The 18139-nt window shown below is 47.5% G+C and overlaps 1 protein-coding gene and 1 long non-coding RNA gene across 2 annotated transcripts in view; one reads left to right on the plus strand and one right to left on the minus strand.

Annotated features, from left to right (window-relative positions):
- The window catches only part of COL1A1 (collagen type I alpha 1 chain), a 45295-nt gene that overhangs the window by 16253 nt on the left and 10903 nt on the right, over nt 1-18139 (plus strand). Inside the window, exons 22-40 of the mRNA XM_035136277.3 lie at nt 781-834; nt 2410-2508; nt 4122-4175; nt 4288-4386; nt 5206-5259; nt 6298-6351; nt 6463-6516; nt 6999-7052; nt 8485-8529; nt 8639-8737; nt 9966-10073; nt 11357-11464; nt 12719-12772; nt 12946-12999; nt 14728-14835; nt 14932-14985; nt 15800-15853; nt 16796-16957; nt 17773-17880. Of these exons, the coding sequence (XP_034992168.1) occupies nt 781-834; nt 2410-2508; nt 4122-4175; nt 4288-4386; nt 5206-5259; nt 6298-6351; nt 6463-6516; nt 6999-7052; nt 8485-8529; nt 8639-8737; nt 9966-10073; nt 11357-11464; nt 12719-12772; nt 12946-12999; nt 14728-14835; nt 14932-14985; nt 15800-15853; nt 16796-16957; nt 17773-17880 (1476 nt within the window). The remainder of the gene's footprint in view (nt 1-780; nt 835-2409; nt 2509-4121; nt 4176-4287; nt 4387-5205; nt 5260-6297; nt 6352-6462; nt 6517-6998; nt 7053-8484; nt 8530-8638; nt 8738-9965; nt 10074-11356; nt 11465-12718; nt 12773-12945; nt 13000-14727; nt 14836-14931; nt 14986-15799; nt 15854-16795; nt 16958-17772; nt 17881-18139) is intronic.
- Nucleotides 731-17800, minus strand: LOC118095216 (uncharacterized). The gene is made up of 3 exons (XR_004693813.3): nt 17418-17800; nt 2366-2624; nt 731-865 (listed from the first exon to the last, which is right to left on the minus strand). It is a non-coding gene; the product is annotated as an uncharacterized LOC118095216 (long non-coding RNA).

An 18139-nucleotide genomic window follows, 5' to 3' on the forward strand; every position in this document is an offset into this window, starting at 1 on the left:
CCATTTATTAGGAGCTGCCTCTTAAGGTGTCTAAGATGTGAGCCCAATTGGTACAATGTGGTCTCTGCTCGTGGAGTGTTTTAAACCCACGAGGACGCACTGTCTAGGCACCGGAAGTGGGCAGAACATGGCTGTCCTTTTCACTTAACAGATCACTCCCTTAAGAATCATCCATGGATTTAGAATTTAGAAAAAGAAACACTGTCATTCTTTTCTGTTCTCGAGTTGAAATCCCAGGGTAGTCCCACGAGAATTGATTTCATACAGAGAAATAAAAAACAAAAAACTGAGACCTTTGAGGTCAAAAGACCACTGCAATATAGCCAGGTCATCAGCTGTGTTTCGAACATCAAACATTTGATCAAATCCAAACTTCCTTCTCCCCTAGACAGTTTCCCTTGTCTTCTTGTTTACTTTTGTTTCTTTGCTCCCTCTTATAATATGCCATCTGGTACTTTCGCTCTTGAGTTACCTGCAACTCTTTGCACACCTTTTCAGTGCCTGATCTCTATTTGTGGGTTGTGTGTGCTGCTTTGAGCATGTGAGGCTGGCAGGTGTGGGGTCCTGTCTTCAGCCTGGGCCCTAAACTAGGATTCTGATATTCTCGAGATTATCCAGAATCTGAATTTACTTTCTTTGGTCTGCATGTGATTCTGTCTTGTGGGATTTGTATTTTGGGTCCTCCTGGCCAATCGGTGTTTATTTTTCCTGTCCTCTTTGATGGAAGAGCCCAGTGCTGTGTATATGGCATTAACCTGTTCTCCTCCTTACCGTTCGCAGGGTGCTCCCGGAAGCCGTGGTTTCCCTGGATCTGATGGCATGGCTGGTCCCAAGGTAGGTTGTAGTCTCACGTTGTCGCTTTCTTCTGTACAGAACAAAAGGTATAAAAAGAATGGGGTGGTGGTGTCATACTTGACCCCTCTCCATCCACTGGCATCACTCCAATGGGCTGAAGTTAGGAAATAATGATTGGCTTGAAAGGTGGGAAGCCTCAGATAAGGCTCTGGGAATGTGGGTCAAGGCAGAGACAGTTAAAGCAGGGAGAGGTGGGATGTTCTCTTAGTAGAAAGGAGCCTGGAGAAATATTAAATGCTACTGAATATGATTTTATTTTTGCTGGCCATTACCTACATTAGGAATAGTTTAAAAGAGGTAAGTGGGTGATGGAAAGAAAGCCTTCTTCATCCTTGAAACTCCCCTTAATCTCAGATAGCCTGAACAGATTTTCACAACGTTGAGAAATGCCAATCTGCACATGTTCTAATGCTATCACAACATGGCTATTTCTCAATTTCCTTCATTTATTTCCTGCCCTGCCAATGTTGATAGTAGGGCTAGTGAAAGTAACAAAATCGAAAATAGCAATTTTCTTTTTTAAAAAAAAAAAATCAAAGCTTCCAGCTCGAATAAACCTCTGTGCCCATACTACTCCCATTTTAAGAGGTGGATGCCGAGTGGGAACTTGGCCAAGCTCCTGCTGAATAAGTTCGCGGCAGGCATGCGCCCAGATCTCTAAGATGGAAGTCTAATTGTCCAGCAAATATAGAAATCCAAGGAGCTCCTTCGCACTAAGTGAATCTGCTTTCTACCTCCCTCCAAAACTCCCCGAAGGAGCTGGGTAGTCTCGAGGAAATTTATAGGGGCCAGCAGGGTTTGCCTAATCATCTGAGAGCATCACATGGCATCCCTTTTGAAGACACTGAAGCCTCATCCTCAAGCCCCCGGATGAATGGTCATTGCTCTCAGCTCTTGCTTAACAACACCAGTTACTTTCATGTCTTCCCACTCCTGCAGTCTTGAGCTTTTTTCTATTCTTTTTTTAAAGGCACCAGATCTTATCTGGAAGCCAGCTTTAGTCCTCCCCGCCGCCCCATCCTTTGCCCTTCCCACCCCAGCAACATTTCATTATTATATATCACACTTTACCCCGTTCTCATGCTCTGGAATTCTCCAGGATAACCTCAAACCACTCACATATGCTCATCTGGCTAAAGAAGAACCAGAGCCCTAGTAGTTATTGCTCATATTGTCGGGTTTGGGGCTTTTTTTAAAAAATGGCTCATATCTTATTTTTTCTGCCCATGAAGATTAAGCCACCCACACAGAATCAGGCAGCCTGGTGTTGGTCTCCTTCCCTTGCTGTCCTCCTAGTGCAGCAATAAAACTGCCAGCATGCTTGCAAAGCTAAGCAGGGTCCAGTATGGTTTCAAACTGGAGGAGGAACCGTGTGTTCAGATTCTCTCATTGCAAAGGGCTTGGACTAGATGGCCCTCGAGGGCTACAATTCTGTGAATCTTAGATTGAGCTCTGATATCACACAACAGCTTTCTGAACCAGAAGAAGATGAAACAATGTCGGCATTTACCTGCAGTGCTTAATGGGATAACTTGACCGCTTTTCCTCTTCCAGGGCCCACCTGGCGAGCGTGGCTCTCCCGGCCCTGCTGGCCCCAAAGGAAATACTGGCGAAGCTGGACGCCCCGGTGAGCCTGGTCTCCCTGGAGCCAAGGTGAGTGAATTGCAAGAGATCTGGCAGATTTGCAAATGCGATCTGGCCCATACGCTTTCCTGTTAGGCCCCTGGGCAGTGGGGAATGAGGTGCATTCTGCCAGAAGCTTCCATGCCCTAGAGCGGAATTTAGAAACAAACTGTGTTAGGAAATCACAAGCTTCCCTTGTTGTTATAGTAATTGCACCTAGAAAATAACATAGGACTTTGAAGTATGCAAAGGACTTTGCACTCCCTGTCACATCCATCCTAACAACTTGGCAAGGAGCAGAGGCAGATTTCGGGCAGCACGACCGGTTCTGCCGCACTGGGCGCTGAGCCGGGGGGTGTCGCAAATATGACATAGTGAATTGAGCAGAACGGGAGGCGAGAGCCAGGGGGCACCAAATTGTGGCATTGCTGCTAAAATTTGAAAGACCACCCCTGCAAGGCAAGTCTGCAACGGTCCCATTTTGCAGATGGGAAAATGAGGCTGAGAAATACATAAGTGAATTGAAAGCAGGAAGACTTTTGGCGACAGGTTTTAGTGTCCTCTTTGGGCTGTTTTTTGTTTTAACGAAAGGGCCATGATGGGATAAGGGTAAGAATTCACCCAGTTAGAATGAGGGTAATGGATGGTATCGTGGCGCCCTGTAGCTCCCTATGTGATCCTTCATTGGTGAGGGTCATTTCTGGAAGGAGAAGAAATAGCAGCAATGTGGGGAAGCAATGGCTGCAAACAGCACCATCAAAGTAAAAGCATGGAGTTTTTAGGGGGAAATTCAGCCTCCCTGAACACCCCGTTTTTGCCAAGAACATATTCAGAGGCAAACATTCAGTGCAACTCTAGAAAGAAGTGACTTGCCCAAGGGCACTAGAAAATTAAATACAGCATTGTAAATTTAACTCGGGGGCTTATTAGCCAAGCTGAAAAACCCTTCTTACTGGGTCACACAAGCTCTCAAATCCTTCTTTGTTTAGTGATTTAAACCCTGCTTTCTAGGCCCCTTTTCAAGATGCAAAGGGGATCATTACGCCCATCTATCTAATGCATCGATCTGCCACTTTCTTCCATGAGCTCAGGGCAAATTACAACAAAATTAAAATCGGATTTATTTATTTATTTAAAAAAGCACCAATTAATCTGAAATAAAACAAAACCAGAAGGACGACTGCAAAGCAGGACTCGAACTGGAACTGATTTAACAGAAACCAGCAATCCCTAGAATTTTCTTGGAAACAAAAGTCTCCCCCCCCCCCGGCGAAAAAAACCACCAGCTGCAAGGGACACTTATTGGATTTATTAGCTACTCAGATATTCTGTACAGCTGGAGACTATTTAAAGGAAGGGTGAGGGAGAACACTTCCAGAAGGGGCTCTGAGTGCGAAAGCTGTAAAGAAGCATTTAGGAGAACTGGGAATCGTTCACAAAAGAGATGCGCAATAAGGGGTTCCTATGAGAAACGGATGTTTTCAAAACAGGGGTTGTACAGCATTTATGAGTGATTGTTGCTGTGCTGAATTGGGTGGCAAGGGCAGAGCAATCCTACCTTACCCTTTCTGGTTCACAAACCCTCTTTGTTATTGACCAAAGGATGTTTCCTAAGTCTCCTTCCTTTTCCCTCCCACCTGTAGGGTCTGACTGGTAGCCCTGGAAGCCCTGGCCCCGATGGCAAGACTGGACCCACTGTGAGTAGCAACAGGATGGCATCCTTCATTTCTTTCCTTAGCTCAGAAACGAAGTGTTCTTTTTTTAAAAAAAAAGCACAAAAAACTTATGGGCTTTTTCGTCTCCTAATAGGGCCCTGCTGGTCAAGATGGTCGCCCTGGACCTGCAGGTCCACCAGGTGCAAGAGGTCAAGCTGGAGTCATGGGATTCCCTGGACCTAAAGGCGCTGCTGTAAGTAACTGCTTACTCTTCCTGAATCTCAAGCTCCCTGGGATGAAAAAGAAAAGAAAATTCGAGGATGGCAAAATCCAGCTTTCTCCTCGCAGTGCCCAGTCTTCGCTCAAAGTTTAGCTTGCTGCATTGCCATGAAAATGGCAGGACTTCATTTCAGGACTTCCTGAAATGGCTGCCTTCAAGTCTTCGTGAAATTATGGCTGGCAATGCCTGCAACTGCAAGCTCCTTCTAGCTGCCCTTTGAGCAACTAGAGGGACAAAACAACAACAACAAAGACCAAAATTATAAAGACCAAAATTGTTGGTCATTTCTGTTCTTCGTTGTGGTTCTGCATCTGAACCATGGGACATCACAGCATGGTTTCATGCACCCTATTCTTTAGATGGCCCCCTTTCCAGAACTGAATCTTCAGTTCTTGTATTGGACCATAGAATTAAGCAGATTGTTGCAGTGACTCTGCTTTGGGTATGTGGTGAAACAGTTGCAGTCCAGAGATCCAGTCTGAGCAGTAGGCACACAAGACAGGTTATGGCTCCTTGTTCATCAGTGTTTTGCAACACAAAGCTACCCTTCAGCCAAAAATCATCCCCACAAATGCAGCAACGTGCAGGTGCTGTGGTTTCCCCATGACTGGTTTTATCCATTTGTGGTCCAAATTTTGAACACAGCATACACATACTCTGGATTTGACTCGTTCTAGTAAGACCCGAAGAGTGCAATGAAGTCCCACTGCTACGAATATCTTCTTGCTCACTGCTCACAAAGTTGTCAATCCCGTCTCTGAAATGACCCCCTTTGCCGCCCTCTTCTTCTAGGGTGAGCCCGGAAAACCTGGAGAGAGAGGTGCCCCTGGACCTACCGGTGCTGTTGTAAGTATTTCGCTTAATGCCCTCTGCAACCAGGTTCAGATACGGCTTTGCATCCGCACAGGGATTTTTAGACGAAAGCAAGAAATCTCTGGTACTTGTTCGCTATAGCAAGCCCCGTTGCAGCAAGGAAATGGATTTGACCCCAAGACACTATATAGATGTCAGGGGCTGGTCTGGATCAGAAGATTGGGGAATGCAATTGCAGGAAGATCAGTTCCTAACAGAAGAGGAGGGAAAATATTTGCCCTCCCTGCTTCCAGAGTTTCCAGAAGCAGAGAGACAGGCAGACACAGAAGCTGCACATTTCAGAGAGCTATGAGATAGTAGCTAAGCAACCAGAAGGGAGGGAGCAGCTGGGTAATACATCAATTGAGAGTGGTGGGGAACCTCACCCCAAACTCAGAGGCCTGAGCGTGTCAGAGAACAAAGGAGATGCGGGGGGCACGGGGACTTCCCGTTGGCACACGTCTTGCTGCGGAAAGTGGGGAGGAGTCAGAGTAGGCAACTGATAACCTTGTGGAGGGTTGCCTGTTTGTGCTGGTAGCAGAATGCTGTAATAAAAGGACTATAAATCTACCAAATGCTCGTTAATTCTTATCGGTGGCTCACCGGAAGGGAGAGGGGAACTCCCGTACTTGACAATAGAACATAGAAGTGATCAGAACCCTAGCTTTCAATCTATGTAACAGAGAAGGCTGAGAGCAGAGGGAGAGGTTGGGGACTGGTCAATTTGTCCTGGGCCTTTCTCCCACAAGCCAGTCAGAGAGCAGTGGAGGAGCAGGCAAGGCAAAGTTCTGGGAAGGCTTTACTAAGGACAAATCACAAATGAGATGCATTTGTGTGGAGAATCACACAAAGAAGCACACAGATGTAGAGGCTGCGAGTTTGACAGTGGTACAGAGTGACAAGGAAGTCAATGCAATGAATTCAGAAGATCTGGACACAGGAGTAGAAAAATGCTTTCAATGTAGACTGTTCTCCAAAGAGTCCATCCAGATCCTCTCATCTCTGCCTTTTTGATCCTCTTCTCCGCTGCAGGGTGCTCCTGGTAAAGATGGTGAAACTGGTGCCCAAGGACCCCCTGGCCCAAGTGTAAGTATGAATTCTTCCGTGATCCCACTTTCCGTACCATTGATGGCTATTGTAGGAAGCCACTCTTTGAAGCCTACCAACCTTTGAACTTCCCTTTGCTTCCCATCCCAGGGCCCTGCTGGAGAAAGAGGCGAACAAGGTCCCGGTGGAGCTCCTGGATTCCAGGTAAAAAAAAGGCTTTCCATGAAAAGAGGCACATACAGAACTGCATGTGTATTTTCTGCCACAGCAAAACTCCAAATTTGGAAGCCGGCGGGATGGGGAAGAAACTTCAGGGATAGCAATAAACGATGCAAACATAGTGCATTTCTGCATTTTGCATGCTTAAACCTGCTCCTTTGCTTCAGGTTTTCAGATTTCTTTGCAAATTTTCTGGAAGGAGTGGGAGGCAACAGTACAGTATAATAGTTTGACGGGGACAACATGCAAATATGTTCTTCAAATCAAGGGTTTGAAGAAGAAAAAAGGAAAGCTGGGAAATTTAACTATGCAGAAACCATGACAACAGCCATCAATGCCTGTGCTTTTGCACAAAAAAGAAAAATTGTGGGTGATCAAATTATAGCATAGATATAGCTAACCTCTTTGAAAAGCAAGATTTCAGCTCCTAATCTAACTCTTTCTCCATCTCTGGTTTTCTCTTACAGGGTCTTCCCGGTCCTGCAGGTGCCCCTGGTGAATCTGGAAAGCCTGGTGAACAGGTAGGAAATGAGGCTGTGCCTAGAGAAATGTGAAGAAGAGACTATTGGGTTTGGAGATAGGTAGTTTAGGGTCTGATCTGAGCATGCTGGCTCCCCAGTAAGCCTCGCTCCACATACTGTATAGATATGGCATTTGCATCTGCCTTCCTGAATACCTCCAGACATAATGCAATACTTACACCATACTATAGAAAGACTTAAGGATACCTTGAGGAGAACTGGGTTGTCAAGCTTCTCCCCACTTAGCTTCTTCTGCTTGGTTATTCACAATCTACATGCACACACACAGCAGGGTGAGGTTTCTCCCCCTTTGAATAGCTGGAGGGAATTTCAGCAGGCAAAGTTTGCTCCTTCCTTTCAGGACCATGCCATGGCAAGCTTAGAATCCCTTAGCTCGGGTGGCTTTCTTTAGAAAGGCTTCATCCAGTCCTTGCAACAACAACAAAGTACAGTGCTTGTGCTGAATCTATCCAGTAACTTTCTGAGAACCACATGCACCCTTTGCATTGAATGAATTGGAAGCTGTGCAATCATAGCAGAGTCCGTGCCATGCCTGCTTTTCATATGACGCTTCTCTCATGCTTCCTATGCAATGCCAATGGACTTCCAGTTGATTGGCCAACAATAAAAATTCAGAGCACCTGCAAAGAAGTATATAGGGAGGGCGGGAAGGAAATATTTTCCTTTTGCATGGCCCAATGGCCATAGAAACCTCCCATATTGTAGGCAACAGATCTGTATCTCCCCCATGTCCTTCTCCTACTAGAGATAGGGTTGATTGTTAAAACTGGGATTTCAGGCATTCAAAGCACTGTAGATACTTGATGCTTCTTGTTGCTGAAGGAGACATTGTCTCAGCGAGGTGAAGAGATGCTGAAGTGAGTGAAGTCCTTAGTTTAGGCCTAGTGGACTCTTTCAGTAAGCCATTGGATTGGACACAACTTGATGATTCAAAACACAAAGGGCTTTTTGATACCTGTGCGTATCAAATCCAGGCTAATATTCAGGCTAATATTCTGCAGCTGACGTTGGCATTTTAAAAGAGTCTGTCTTCAGATCCTGTCCACATGTTTCCAACGTGCGCTTTTGGAGAAGCCGTCAAGGGAGGTTTACAATGCATACCTCCTGAAGCATCTCCTAGCAGGCAATAATAGCTAGATACTTCCCATTGTGCTGTCCAGTTTCCTCCATGCTTTTATATGCTAGAGGCCCTTGCCCACACTGTGCAAATCCTGCCACTTCAGACTTGAGCTGTTCCTTCTAGAATTCCATAACTCAAAGGGACCATAAGTCCACAAAGTCCTCAGCCGTGAAGCAGCAAAATCCATCCCCATTGCTGCACAGCAGGACCATCCACCGGCCCCATCTTGGATTACCTATGACACCTGGATGTCAAAGATTCATTAACCAATGGGTTTTCTTCTTCTGACAGGGTGTCCCTGGTGATGTTGGTCCTCCTGGTCCCTCTGGTGCAAGAGTAAGTGAAGATCTTCTTCTCCATACTGGTCTTCCATATGTATTTTCACTGGTCCACTGCTGTTTACTGTGATGCTGGCGTTCTAACCAGATCTCTTTCCTCCCTCTAGGGCGAGAGAGGTTTCCCCGGTGAACGTGGTGTCCAAGGCCCCCCAGGTCCTCAGGGCGCCCGTGGTTCTAATGGTGCTCCTGGTAACGATGGTGCTAAGGTAAGGGTTCCTGATAGGGGCGGGCCCCTTATAAATGATGGGATGTATTCCATTGCTAATGGTTATTCATGTCCTTTTTCTTCCTTTGAAAATATCTTGCATGACAAATATAAAAATCAGTCTTGGATACTTGTTTTCAAATGATCAGGGTCAGATTTTGAGCCACATAGGCAACAAGACATCTATAAACCAAGAGGTGGAGAAAACAATCTATGGTTTCTGAGGCATCCCCTCACACCTCCTGTTCTTCTCAACCCTGGTGATGTACGGTGCTCACCAGCTTAAGACAGAGTGGGAGCACCTGTAGTATTCAGGATCCTTTTATGAGCTTATGCAACTTGATAATAGTGCATCTCCATACACAGAGAAAGAGAGGTTATAAGGCTATTGGGCAAATCAGGAGTAGAGGCCCACAGCTGAGCTGTTTCATTTCATCAGGGCTGGGCTAAGTTTTGGAGTCCAACCAACCATCTACCATGAAGCAGGACACAGCTTCCATTCTGCTATCTTATTACATTCCAGGCCACATGGGACAAGCCCTGGGACCTTCTTTCTCCCTTCAGCACCTAGAGACACATTTCACTCCAAGCGAGGCAACTTTTGCACCCTAGTATCCTTAGTTCCTACAGGGACCCAGGTGGCGCTGTGGGTTAAACCACTGAGCCTAGGGCTTGCTGATCAGAAGGTCAGCGGTTCGAAGCCCTGTGACGGGGTGAGCTCCCGTTGCTTGGTCCCAGCTCCTGCCAACCTAGCAGTTTGAAAGCACGTCAAAATGCAAGTAGATAAATAGGAACCGCTACAGCGGGAAGGTAAACGGCGTTTCCGTGTGCTGCTCTGGTTCGCCAGAAGTGGCTTTGTCATGCTGGCCACATGACCTGGAAGCTGTACGCCGGCTCCCTCGGCCAATAACGCGAGATGAGCGCGCAACCCCAGAGTCAGTCATGACTGGACCTAATGGTCAGGGGTCCCTTTGCCTTTATCCTTAGTTCCTTAGTATCATCTACCCAATCCCTCCGAACCACTGCCTTCCTGGGTGCAACAAGGATCTTCTTCCCTAGGATACAGACTGAAAATGTGAAAAATAAATAAATGTTGTTTTGCAAATGTGTATGAGGCAGACAGACAGAATTCAGAAGGGATTGGGTGCTGCCATCTATGCTGGGCCTGGTATCTTAGCTCTGTTTCTGATATGTGTTGTTTGTTTGTTTGTTTGGCTCTGCTCCTCTAGGGTGATGCTGGTGCTCCTGGTTCCCCCGGAAACCAAGGTCCTGCTGGCCTTCAGGGTATGCCTGGCGAACGTGGTGCTGCTGGACTGCCTGGTGCCAAGGGAGAGAGAGTAAGTATCTGGTCCTTGGAAACAATGCCATCCAAATGGCAGCTCACTAACTTAACCGACCTATAAAGAAGGCGAACAAGCAAACAACAATGGCAACAGCCCCCTGACGCTTCCAAATATAACCCTCCGCTTAGGAGGCTTTCCCAACTTCTTCTCGTATCTCTCTCCAGCCCACTTTCACGACAAACCACCATTACTGCAACTGTGCAGAGATAATTTTGACACAGATCCTCATGCCCACAGGTTCATATGAGGGTCATAGGGGGGCCAGTGGATGGAAGGCTTAATAAAAACAGGAGGTCACTTGCAAAACTGTTGCTGTTTTTCAGGTGGGATTTACCTGCACGCCAACAAACTCAGGCTGTGCAATTGAAGTGTGCTTGGTGTTGTGTGGCAACACACCCACTTCCCCCCAACACAGGACTTTTAAGTGATAAAGAGAGTGATAGGAAAACGCAATGGGCTATTGACTGGCTTTGTAACACACCATCTCAATTGGGTGGGAAGTAGCATCTGAAGTTGCCTTACGCTGACTCAGAGAAGTGGTCCATCAAACTCAGTACTCTGTCTCTTTCAGTTCCACCATATCTGGCTGAGACATTTCCCACTCCCAGCACATGGGATCTTTTCTTTTCTTTTTTTTAATGAATAAAAGGCCAGAAATCTAACCTAGGGCCTGCTCCATGCAAGGCCTGTGATGTGACCCCAGACCTTCCTCTATTTGAAGTAGGCTGCTGGCAGAATCGTAATGTGGGAAATAAGGAACAGGAAGATGACATTAAATTCTGCTCTCTGGTATTTAGAAACTCCCCTCCTTAAAATACCCAGTGGGCAGACGACTCTTCCCTTCTGTATGGCCAAAGCAAGAGGGTGGTTGATGCAGTCCTCCAGATGTTGCTGGACTATAGCTGCCAGCATCCCTGACCATCATCCACGCTGGCTGGGGATGAATAGAAATTCAACATCTGAAGGGGCACAGTTTCCCCACCTCTGGCTTGCGGCTTTTGCCTTCAGGGTTGGCCTAAGAGTTTGGAATGAAGGGCAGATCTTGGGGTGCTATCCAGCACCTAGTCCTTCTTCCACCAGTTTCCTTGAGATAAATTCCCTCGCGCCAAACTCGGCTCGACATCCTCATGCAGATTCTGCTAGATGGCCGGATCTCTTTCAAGACCTTCGGATATGAGACACATGGTTTCGTCAACAGAGAGTTCTTCCTCCCAGTTCTTGCACCTGCCTGTTCCTTTCGGTGCTTCATGGTTTGCTCTGTTTCTCCTTCCTCCTAGGGTGACACTGGTCCCAAAGGTGCTGATGGTGCTCCTGGCAAGGATGGAGCTAGAGGATTGACTGGACCCATTGGCCCACCTGGACCTTCTGGTGCTCCTGGTGACAAGGCAAGTGCTCCACGGACTTTTGTACCTCCTTTCCAGAAAAAGGTCTAGTGATCTCCAGTTGTCAGGTGTCTAGGTGCATTTTCTGACGTTTTAACGGATTTGTGAATGCGCTGGGAGCTATTTGGCCCCTTCCAACTTGGGCTTTGACACCACTTCTTTTGCAAAGCATGCAGTGGAGAGACAGGGTCAGTTGGAAACTCTTTCCTGACCAGGTGTTCTGATGGCATAAGGATGCAGAGATCCAACTTGGCCCTTTCTAGTCAGCTCAGTGTCCCCGCCCTGCATGCTGACAGCCAGAATAGGGCAGCCATGGGGACAGCCCCCTTTCCCAAGGAATTCTGAGAATCTCAGGATGGTGTGCCCTTGTTGGATCCTGATCGTGGCATTTTAGCCCACGATGATTGGCTTCATCTGAAGCCCTCAGTCTCTGTGAGGGTCAGCTGGGCTAGGCTTGGGCAGAGAGCAAGAGGCTAGTGGAATAGCTCATGTCCACATGGACCAGAGCTGATTGGACAGGGGCTAGTTTGAAATTAAAGCAGCGGCCAGCAACTAGATTCAGTGATAGGTCAATCTGGAGTGGAGCACTGGGGAGAAGAGCTTAGCCCCTTCCTTCTCACCTTATTCACTTCATGCCACCTGGACACCCATCGCTGGCTGAGGCTGAGGCTACAACCTCCACAAAAGCATCCTGCCTGTGGGAAGGACACTGGATGAAAGTTGTTGGCTGTGGAAAGAACACATGGGGATGAAGGGCTTCTTTTTGCCTGCAGAATTGCATGGATGAGAGCAATGGGCCGACAGGTGATCATCTGCAGGCCACATTGTCTCACAGGCCACCCTGACTACACAGTTAAAGGATTTCCCCAGCTCAGTCTGCTATATCATGTATACCATTCAGGTGTGCTTTCAGGTCCTACGAATAGGCTAGGCTGAAAGATATGGACATGATCAGCCTTCCCATCTCCCCTCTCCAGCCACATACAATCCAAGCTTGGATCATAGAATCACAGATTTGTAGAATTGGAAGAGGGACCGCAAGGGTCATCTTGTGTCCAACCTTCTGCAATGCAGGAATCTTTCATCCAACGATTAAGAGTCTCATGCTCGGCTGACTGAGCTATTGCATCCTGGTTTTTTGTTTTGTGTTTGTTTTGGTGCTTTTTTCCTACTTGTGTTACAGCGCCTTTTGTGCTTCCTCATGGTTCCCTGGAGCATAACTTCATCTCTATTTCCTTTCTTTTCTTCCTCAACCAGGGTGAAGCTGGTCCTTCTGGTCCTGCTGGTCCCACCGGTGCTCGTGGTGCCCCCGTAAGTCCTTTCTTTTCCATCCTAGAAACATAGAATGGTAGAATTGGAAGGTACCCCAAGGGTCATCTACCCCCCTGCAATGCAGGGATCTCATTCTTATCACCTTCTGCCATTCTTTGACCCTTCCTATCATCACCACTGACCAAATGCATTTGTCCCTTTTTCCTTCCCAGGGAGATCGTGGTGAGCCTGGCCCTGCCGGACCCGCTGGATTTGCTGGCCCCCCTGTGAGTGTTCGGTTCTCATCAAACTGTTGGTTCGTTGCATGTTGGGTGTCAGGTGCAGGGCGGACAATCCTTCCATTTGGCACACATTGTGGCAAACAAGCGACAACAGTTGACAGGCAAAGTTGGCGACGAAAAGCACCTGTAGATTGTTATCAAGTGATCTCTGGTAGGAGAACGTTATACATTCCAGGCATTGCAATTGCTCAGTTAGCAGCGCTCATAAAGTAAAGAAAATAGTCCCAATTTGGGGTGTATTCATAGAATCATAGAACTGTAGAGTTGGAAAGGACCCCAAGGTTCATCTAGTCCAACTCCCTGCAATGGAGGAATCTCAGCTAAAGCATCCATGACAGATGGCCATCCAACCTCTGCTTATGAACCTCCAAGGAAGGAGAGTCCACCACCTCTGAAAGAGATCTTTCCACTGTCGAACAGCTCTTACTGTCAGGTTTTTCCTGATGTTTAGTCGGAATCTCCTTTCTTGTAACTTGAAGCCATTGATTCAAGTCCTACCCTCCAGAGCAGGAGAAAGCAAGCTTCCTCCATTTTCCACGTGACAGCCCTTGAGATATTTGAAGATGGCTATCATGCCTTCTCTCAGTCTCCTCCTTTCCCAGGCTAAACATACACAATTCCTTCAACCGTTCCTCATAAGGCTTGGAAGAACAATTCAGTTCTTCCTTACCTTCCTCCTAACTACAGCAAACAAGCAAGCATTTATTAGTGCACTGTTGGGGTGGCAAATTGAACCCAACAGTGCCTTTTTCAGTGGCATAAGGCCACTTAACTTTCATTGCTACTTTCATTGGAGAACAAGGTGGGGTACGATTAAAATAGGAGCCCAGACAGCAATCCTCCATGTCCTACTTGAATCCATTTTAGGAATATTTTCCAGAACTGGGTGAACTTGAGTGTAGAGCCACTAAAGAACCGGCTCAGTCAAGACAGTGAATCACAAGTTGATTTGGCTTCCATGCTGTTTCTTGATGACATATGGATCTGCCAATTGCTTTGCAAGTGCTCGTCCTGTTTGTCCTCCCAACAAATCCCCTGAGGTTGATTAAACTGAGAGATAGGTGATGCTTGAACCCAAAGCTGAGGAGTGGCCATTTGAACTTGGATTTCCCCATGTCCCAAGCTGAACTGCAACCGGGTTGACTCCACTATGTAACTGAGAGAGACTGGGAACTGAATCTCCCAAACCTGATCGAGAGCCCTCCTCTCCATTTGCACCCTCCCCGCTCCAGGTTGAGCAAACCTTGCTTCTCATGCTGCCTCTTCCTGTTTGATTCACACCTGGTAGGTTGGTAATGTGGTCCAACCTCCTCTGGCACGATGAGATCATTTCAGGGGTCAGCAAACTTTTTCAGCAGGTGGCCGGTCCACTGTCCCTCAGACCTTGTGGGGGGCTGGACTATATTTTGGAAAAAAATATGAACGAATTCCTATGCCCCACAAATAACCCAGAGGTGCATTTTAAATAAAAGGACACATTCTACTCATGTAAAAACATGCTAATTCCCGGACCATCCGCGGGCCGGATTTAGAAGGCAATTGGGCCGCATCCGGCCCCCAGGCCTTAGTTTGGGGACCCCTGGATCATTTAGTCAGATGTACTTGGGCGATGCAGAGAAAGATACATTAATGTCTTCCATCTTAAGTGGATACGTCTTTCCTTTTCCATCCTTCTGTAACACACCACCACCTGCTCTGCTCTTACCTCCACAGGGTGCTGATGGACAACCTGGTGCTAAAGGTGAACAAGGTGATGCTGGTGCTAAAGGCGATGCTGGTCCCCCCGGACCTGCTGGTGCCACTGGACCTCCCGGACCCGCTGTAAGTGTCCCTCTTGTTGCACCCCAATCTCTTTTGTGAACCCATCGCCTTCCATCAGCCTTTGGCTTAACACTGTCTTCCTCCCGCCTGTTGCAGGGTGCTGTTGGTGCTCCTGGACCCAAAGGTGCTCGTGGAAGTGCAGGACCCCCTGTGAGTACCTTCTTCTTCTGCATTATTAAGCTGGGTGCGAGTCAAAAATGCATTCATCTCCGAAACTCCGAGCTTTCACACCCTAAGGAAATTGCTCCCAGTTCACCACCCCGGGACATATAAAGCAGACCGTGGGTTTGAAAACGAATGCAGCTCTCGGCTGCAGTAGTGGGCTGCAGAAATGAACCACAGAAAGGAGCATGCAACTTCTGCCCAGAAAGATAGATCACAGTCTATGTGAGGTGGGCAAGACCTCTTTAGCACCTGATCTATAATAGTTAATCGGTATTCACAGCAGACCAGCTATGCCGTGGTGAGGAAAAGTCTCTGTGTATGTTCAGAGGCTCTCACTAGCTAGCCTAAACCCATCTAATACACAACAGGGGGTGGGAATCACATTCCAGAGCTTGCAGGTTCTAGCTGAAATTAAGCACGAGCTGATTGCCAGGCAATTAGCTGAAATTAAGCACAAGCTGATTGCAATGCAATTAACCTTGATCACGTAATCCAAACTGGTTTAGTTGCATGGTGTATGAGGATCTCTAGCTGGTAGAAACGAATAATAAAATAAAATAAAATCCACACCCTTTTCCTGCATACCCAGAAACAGTAGTGGCAAGATGCTAGAAGAGCTGAGATTTCATTATCTTTCTGTGGCAAGGAGCTTTGGCATTGCAAAGAGGTTGTCGAACTGAAAAAAATTAAGACAAAATCTGTTGCAGGATCCTACTGAGTGGGGAATCTGTGTTAGAATCACACGTATGGTAGGGGAGGAGTTATTGAAAAGGAACCTTCTCTTCCCTTCCTTTCATAGGGTGCTACTGGATTCCCCGGAGCTGCTGGAAGAGTCGGACCCCCTGGCCCATCTGTAAGTACCCTCCCACAAAACACGCACATGCCGGCATTTAGAAAGCTGTTACACAACCCCCAGGTGGCTGGTGATGGGTGAGGATGCTCAGTAAGAAGTCCCTTAGAGCCTACATTATAGGATCTACATAGGGCCTACAAAGATATATGTTGACTCTCTCGGCGGCAGAGAGGATGGCAAAAGAGGGCCATAAGGTAGAAAAGATACAGACTGAGAATAGAGCTGAATCAATTCATATCTAAATATATACAATGGTTTTAGTCCGAACCAGAAGTATTCCTTATAGAAGTTGGAAGGGACCACAAGAGTGATCCAGTACAGCCCCCTTCAAGTAGTCTTTGTACATCCACATTAATTTTTATACGCCCAAGTTTGCAAACTGGATACCCAGGGGTTTTTTCCCCAAAATTTTAGCCCCATCCCCCCACAATAATAATAATAATAATAAAACAGCTTTCAGACACAGCAGAAATTGTTGGGCCTTACGGATTATTACAGCACACAAGCATCTCTAGATATGTTCATACCGCTAACTTAACGGCCTTTCCTTCTTCATGGAATTGTGGCTGGGGAGGAAAGGCCAAGGATCTTTTAGCATTAAGTTCTCAGCATCCTCGCCGAAACTGCAGTTCCCAGGATTTGCTGGAGCAAACCACGACATTTAAATGACGCTGTCACATAAGCTTGGGCAGGCTTTTCGTTTCAGCTGGCTCTACTTGGAGCTGCACCTGTTTCGAAATGCGGTGGCCCAAGCTTTTGGCTGTCTCTAGGAACATACAACCCAACGCAAAAACTCCTTCTCATTCTCAGCGACCCACTAGAACCGCACTGGGGTGGGGTGGGGGGGTCCTTCCTCAAAGATGCTTCCATTGGCGACACTGTTCCCCAACTCAACAAACAGCCTGTGACTGATTTGCTTGCCCTCTCTCTTTCCCCCCAAAGGGTAACATCGGCCTTCCCGGCCCCCCAGGCCCTGGTGGAAAGGAAGGTGCCAAAGGACCCCGTGGTGAGACTGGACCTGCCGGCCGCCCTGGTGAAGCTGGACCTGCTGGCCCACCCGGACCTCCCGGTGAGAAGGGCTCTCCTGGTTCCGATGGACCTGCTGTAAGTAAATGCCACATCTTTACCTTTCATTCCTCGAGCCAAACTTGGGCGCCTCCTCCATGGGGTTATCTCCCTGGCACAGCACCTGGCTCCCTGTAAGCCGCCCAGCTGCCATGTTAACAATTTCCCTGCCTTAAATTGGCTTTGGAATTTCCTACTGCTTGTGCAAATCTTTATGGCTGCATCTCGTCAGCGGCCATGTTTTAGTGAGCATCAGAATGCCACAGAATGGCTTCCTACTTTATAGACCAGATCCATTAGTTCAGATTGTTACTTGCCAAGTGTTTGGGTTTTTTAAAATGTGGGATGTGTTTCAGTAGAAAAGGTAGCCCTTGCCACGCGGGATCACACTTTGCTTAAAGGTGAGCCTGGAGAGAAATCCCCTAGCCAGCCAAGATACAACAAGGTGTGGGTTCCTTTAGGCAAGGTATGGGTAGAAAGCCCCCTGGGCATTACTCACAACGTAAAGTGGAGTCAGGACATTCAACAGCTCTTCTCCTTCAAGCAAGCCCACCATGTTCTTATTTCCCAGCCTGCCTGGGGTCTTCTTTCTTCTTTGGCGATCACTTGTAGCCAAGTAAGATTGTCTTCCATAAACGCGGTTTTAACAGTGAGTCCGTAAGTGACTGTGGAGGCCAATTCTGCATCCACACGTCCTTCCACTTCATTGCTTGCTGCTGAAGTGCTGCTGAGGCCCAGCTCACCTCCAACCCTTCCGCAGCGCAGCTTAATGCTGGCGAAAACGAAATGCGTCTTTCCAGCCAGGAACACCTCTCTGTCAACACCTCATGCTCATGTCTGTTTTCCTCCTGCAGGGTGCACCTGGTACTCCTGGCCCACAAGGTATCGCTGGACAGCGCGGTGTTGTTGGTCTTCCTGGACAAAGAGGCGAGAGAGGTTTCCCTGGTCTTCCCGGACCATCCGTGAGTGCTCTTCTCTGACAAACTCTGCGCAGAAAGTCTGGGTTCAGTTTCCTTCTGAGCTTTGAGGGGCTGGTGCTTGCGGGCTGGGGAACAATGAGGAAATTTTTATTTGAGGGGGAATGTTTCTTAAGGGGACTCAGCCACATAGAAGGCTGAAAATGCAAGGATACATATAAGCAAAATAGACACACACACACACACCGAGCCTAACTGGGACATATGACCCAAACATACCCAGCGTCCGCAAGGAGGACACGCA

The sequence above is a fragment of the Zootoca vivipara genome, chromosome 12 (genome assembly GCF_965207765.1).
Source record: "Zootoca vivipara chromosome 12, rZooViv2.hap1.1, whole genome shotgun sequence".
NCBI classification, from domain to species: Eukaryota; Metazoa; Chordata; class Lepidosauria; order Squamata; family Lacertidae; genus Zootoca; species Zootoca vivipara.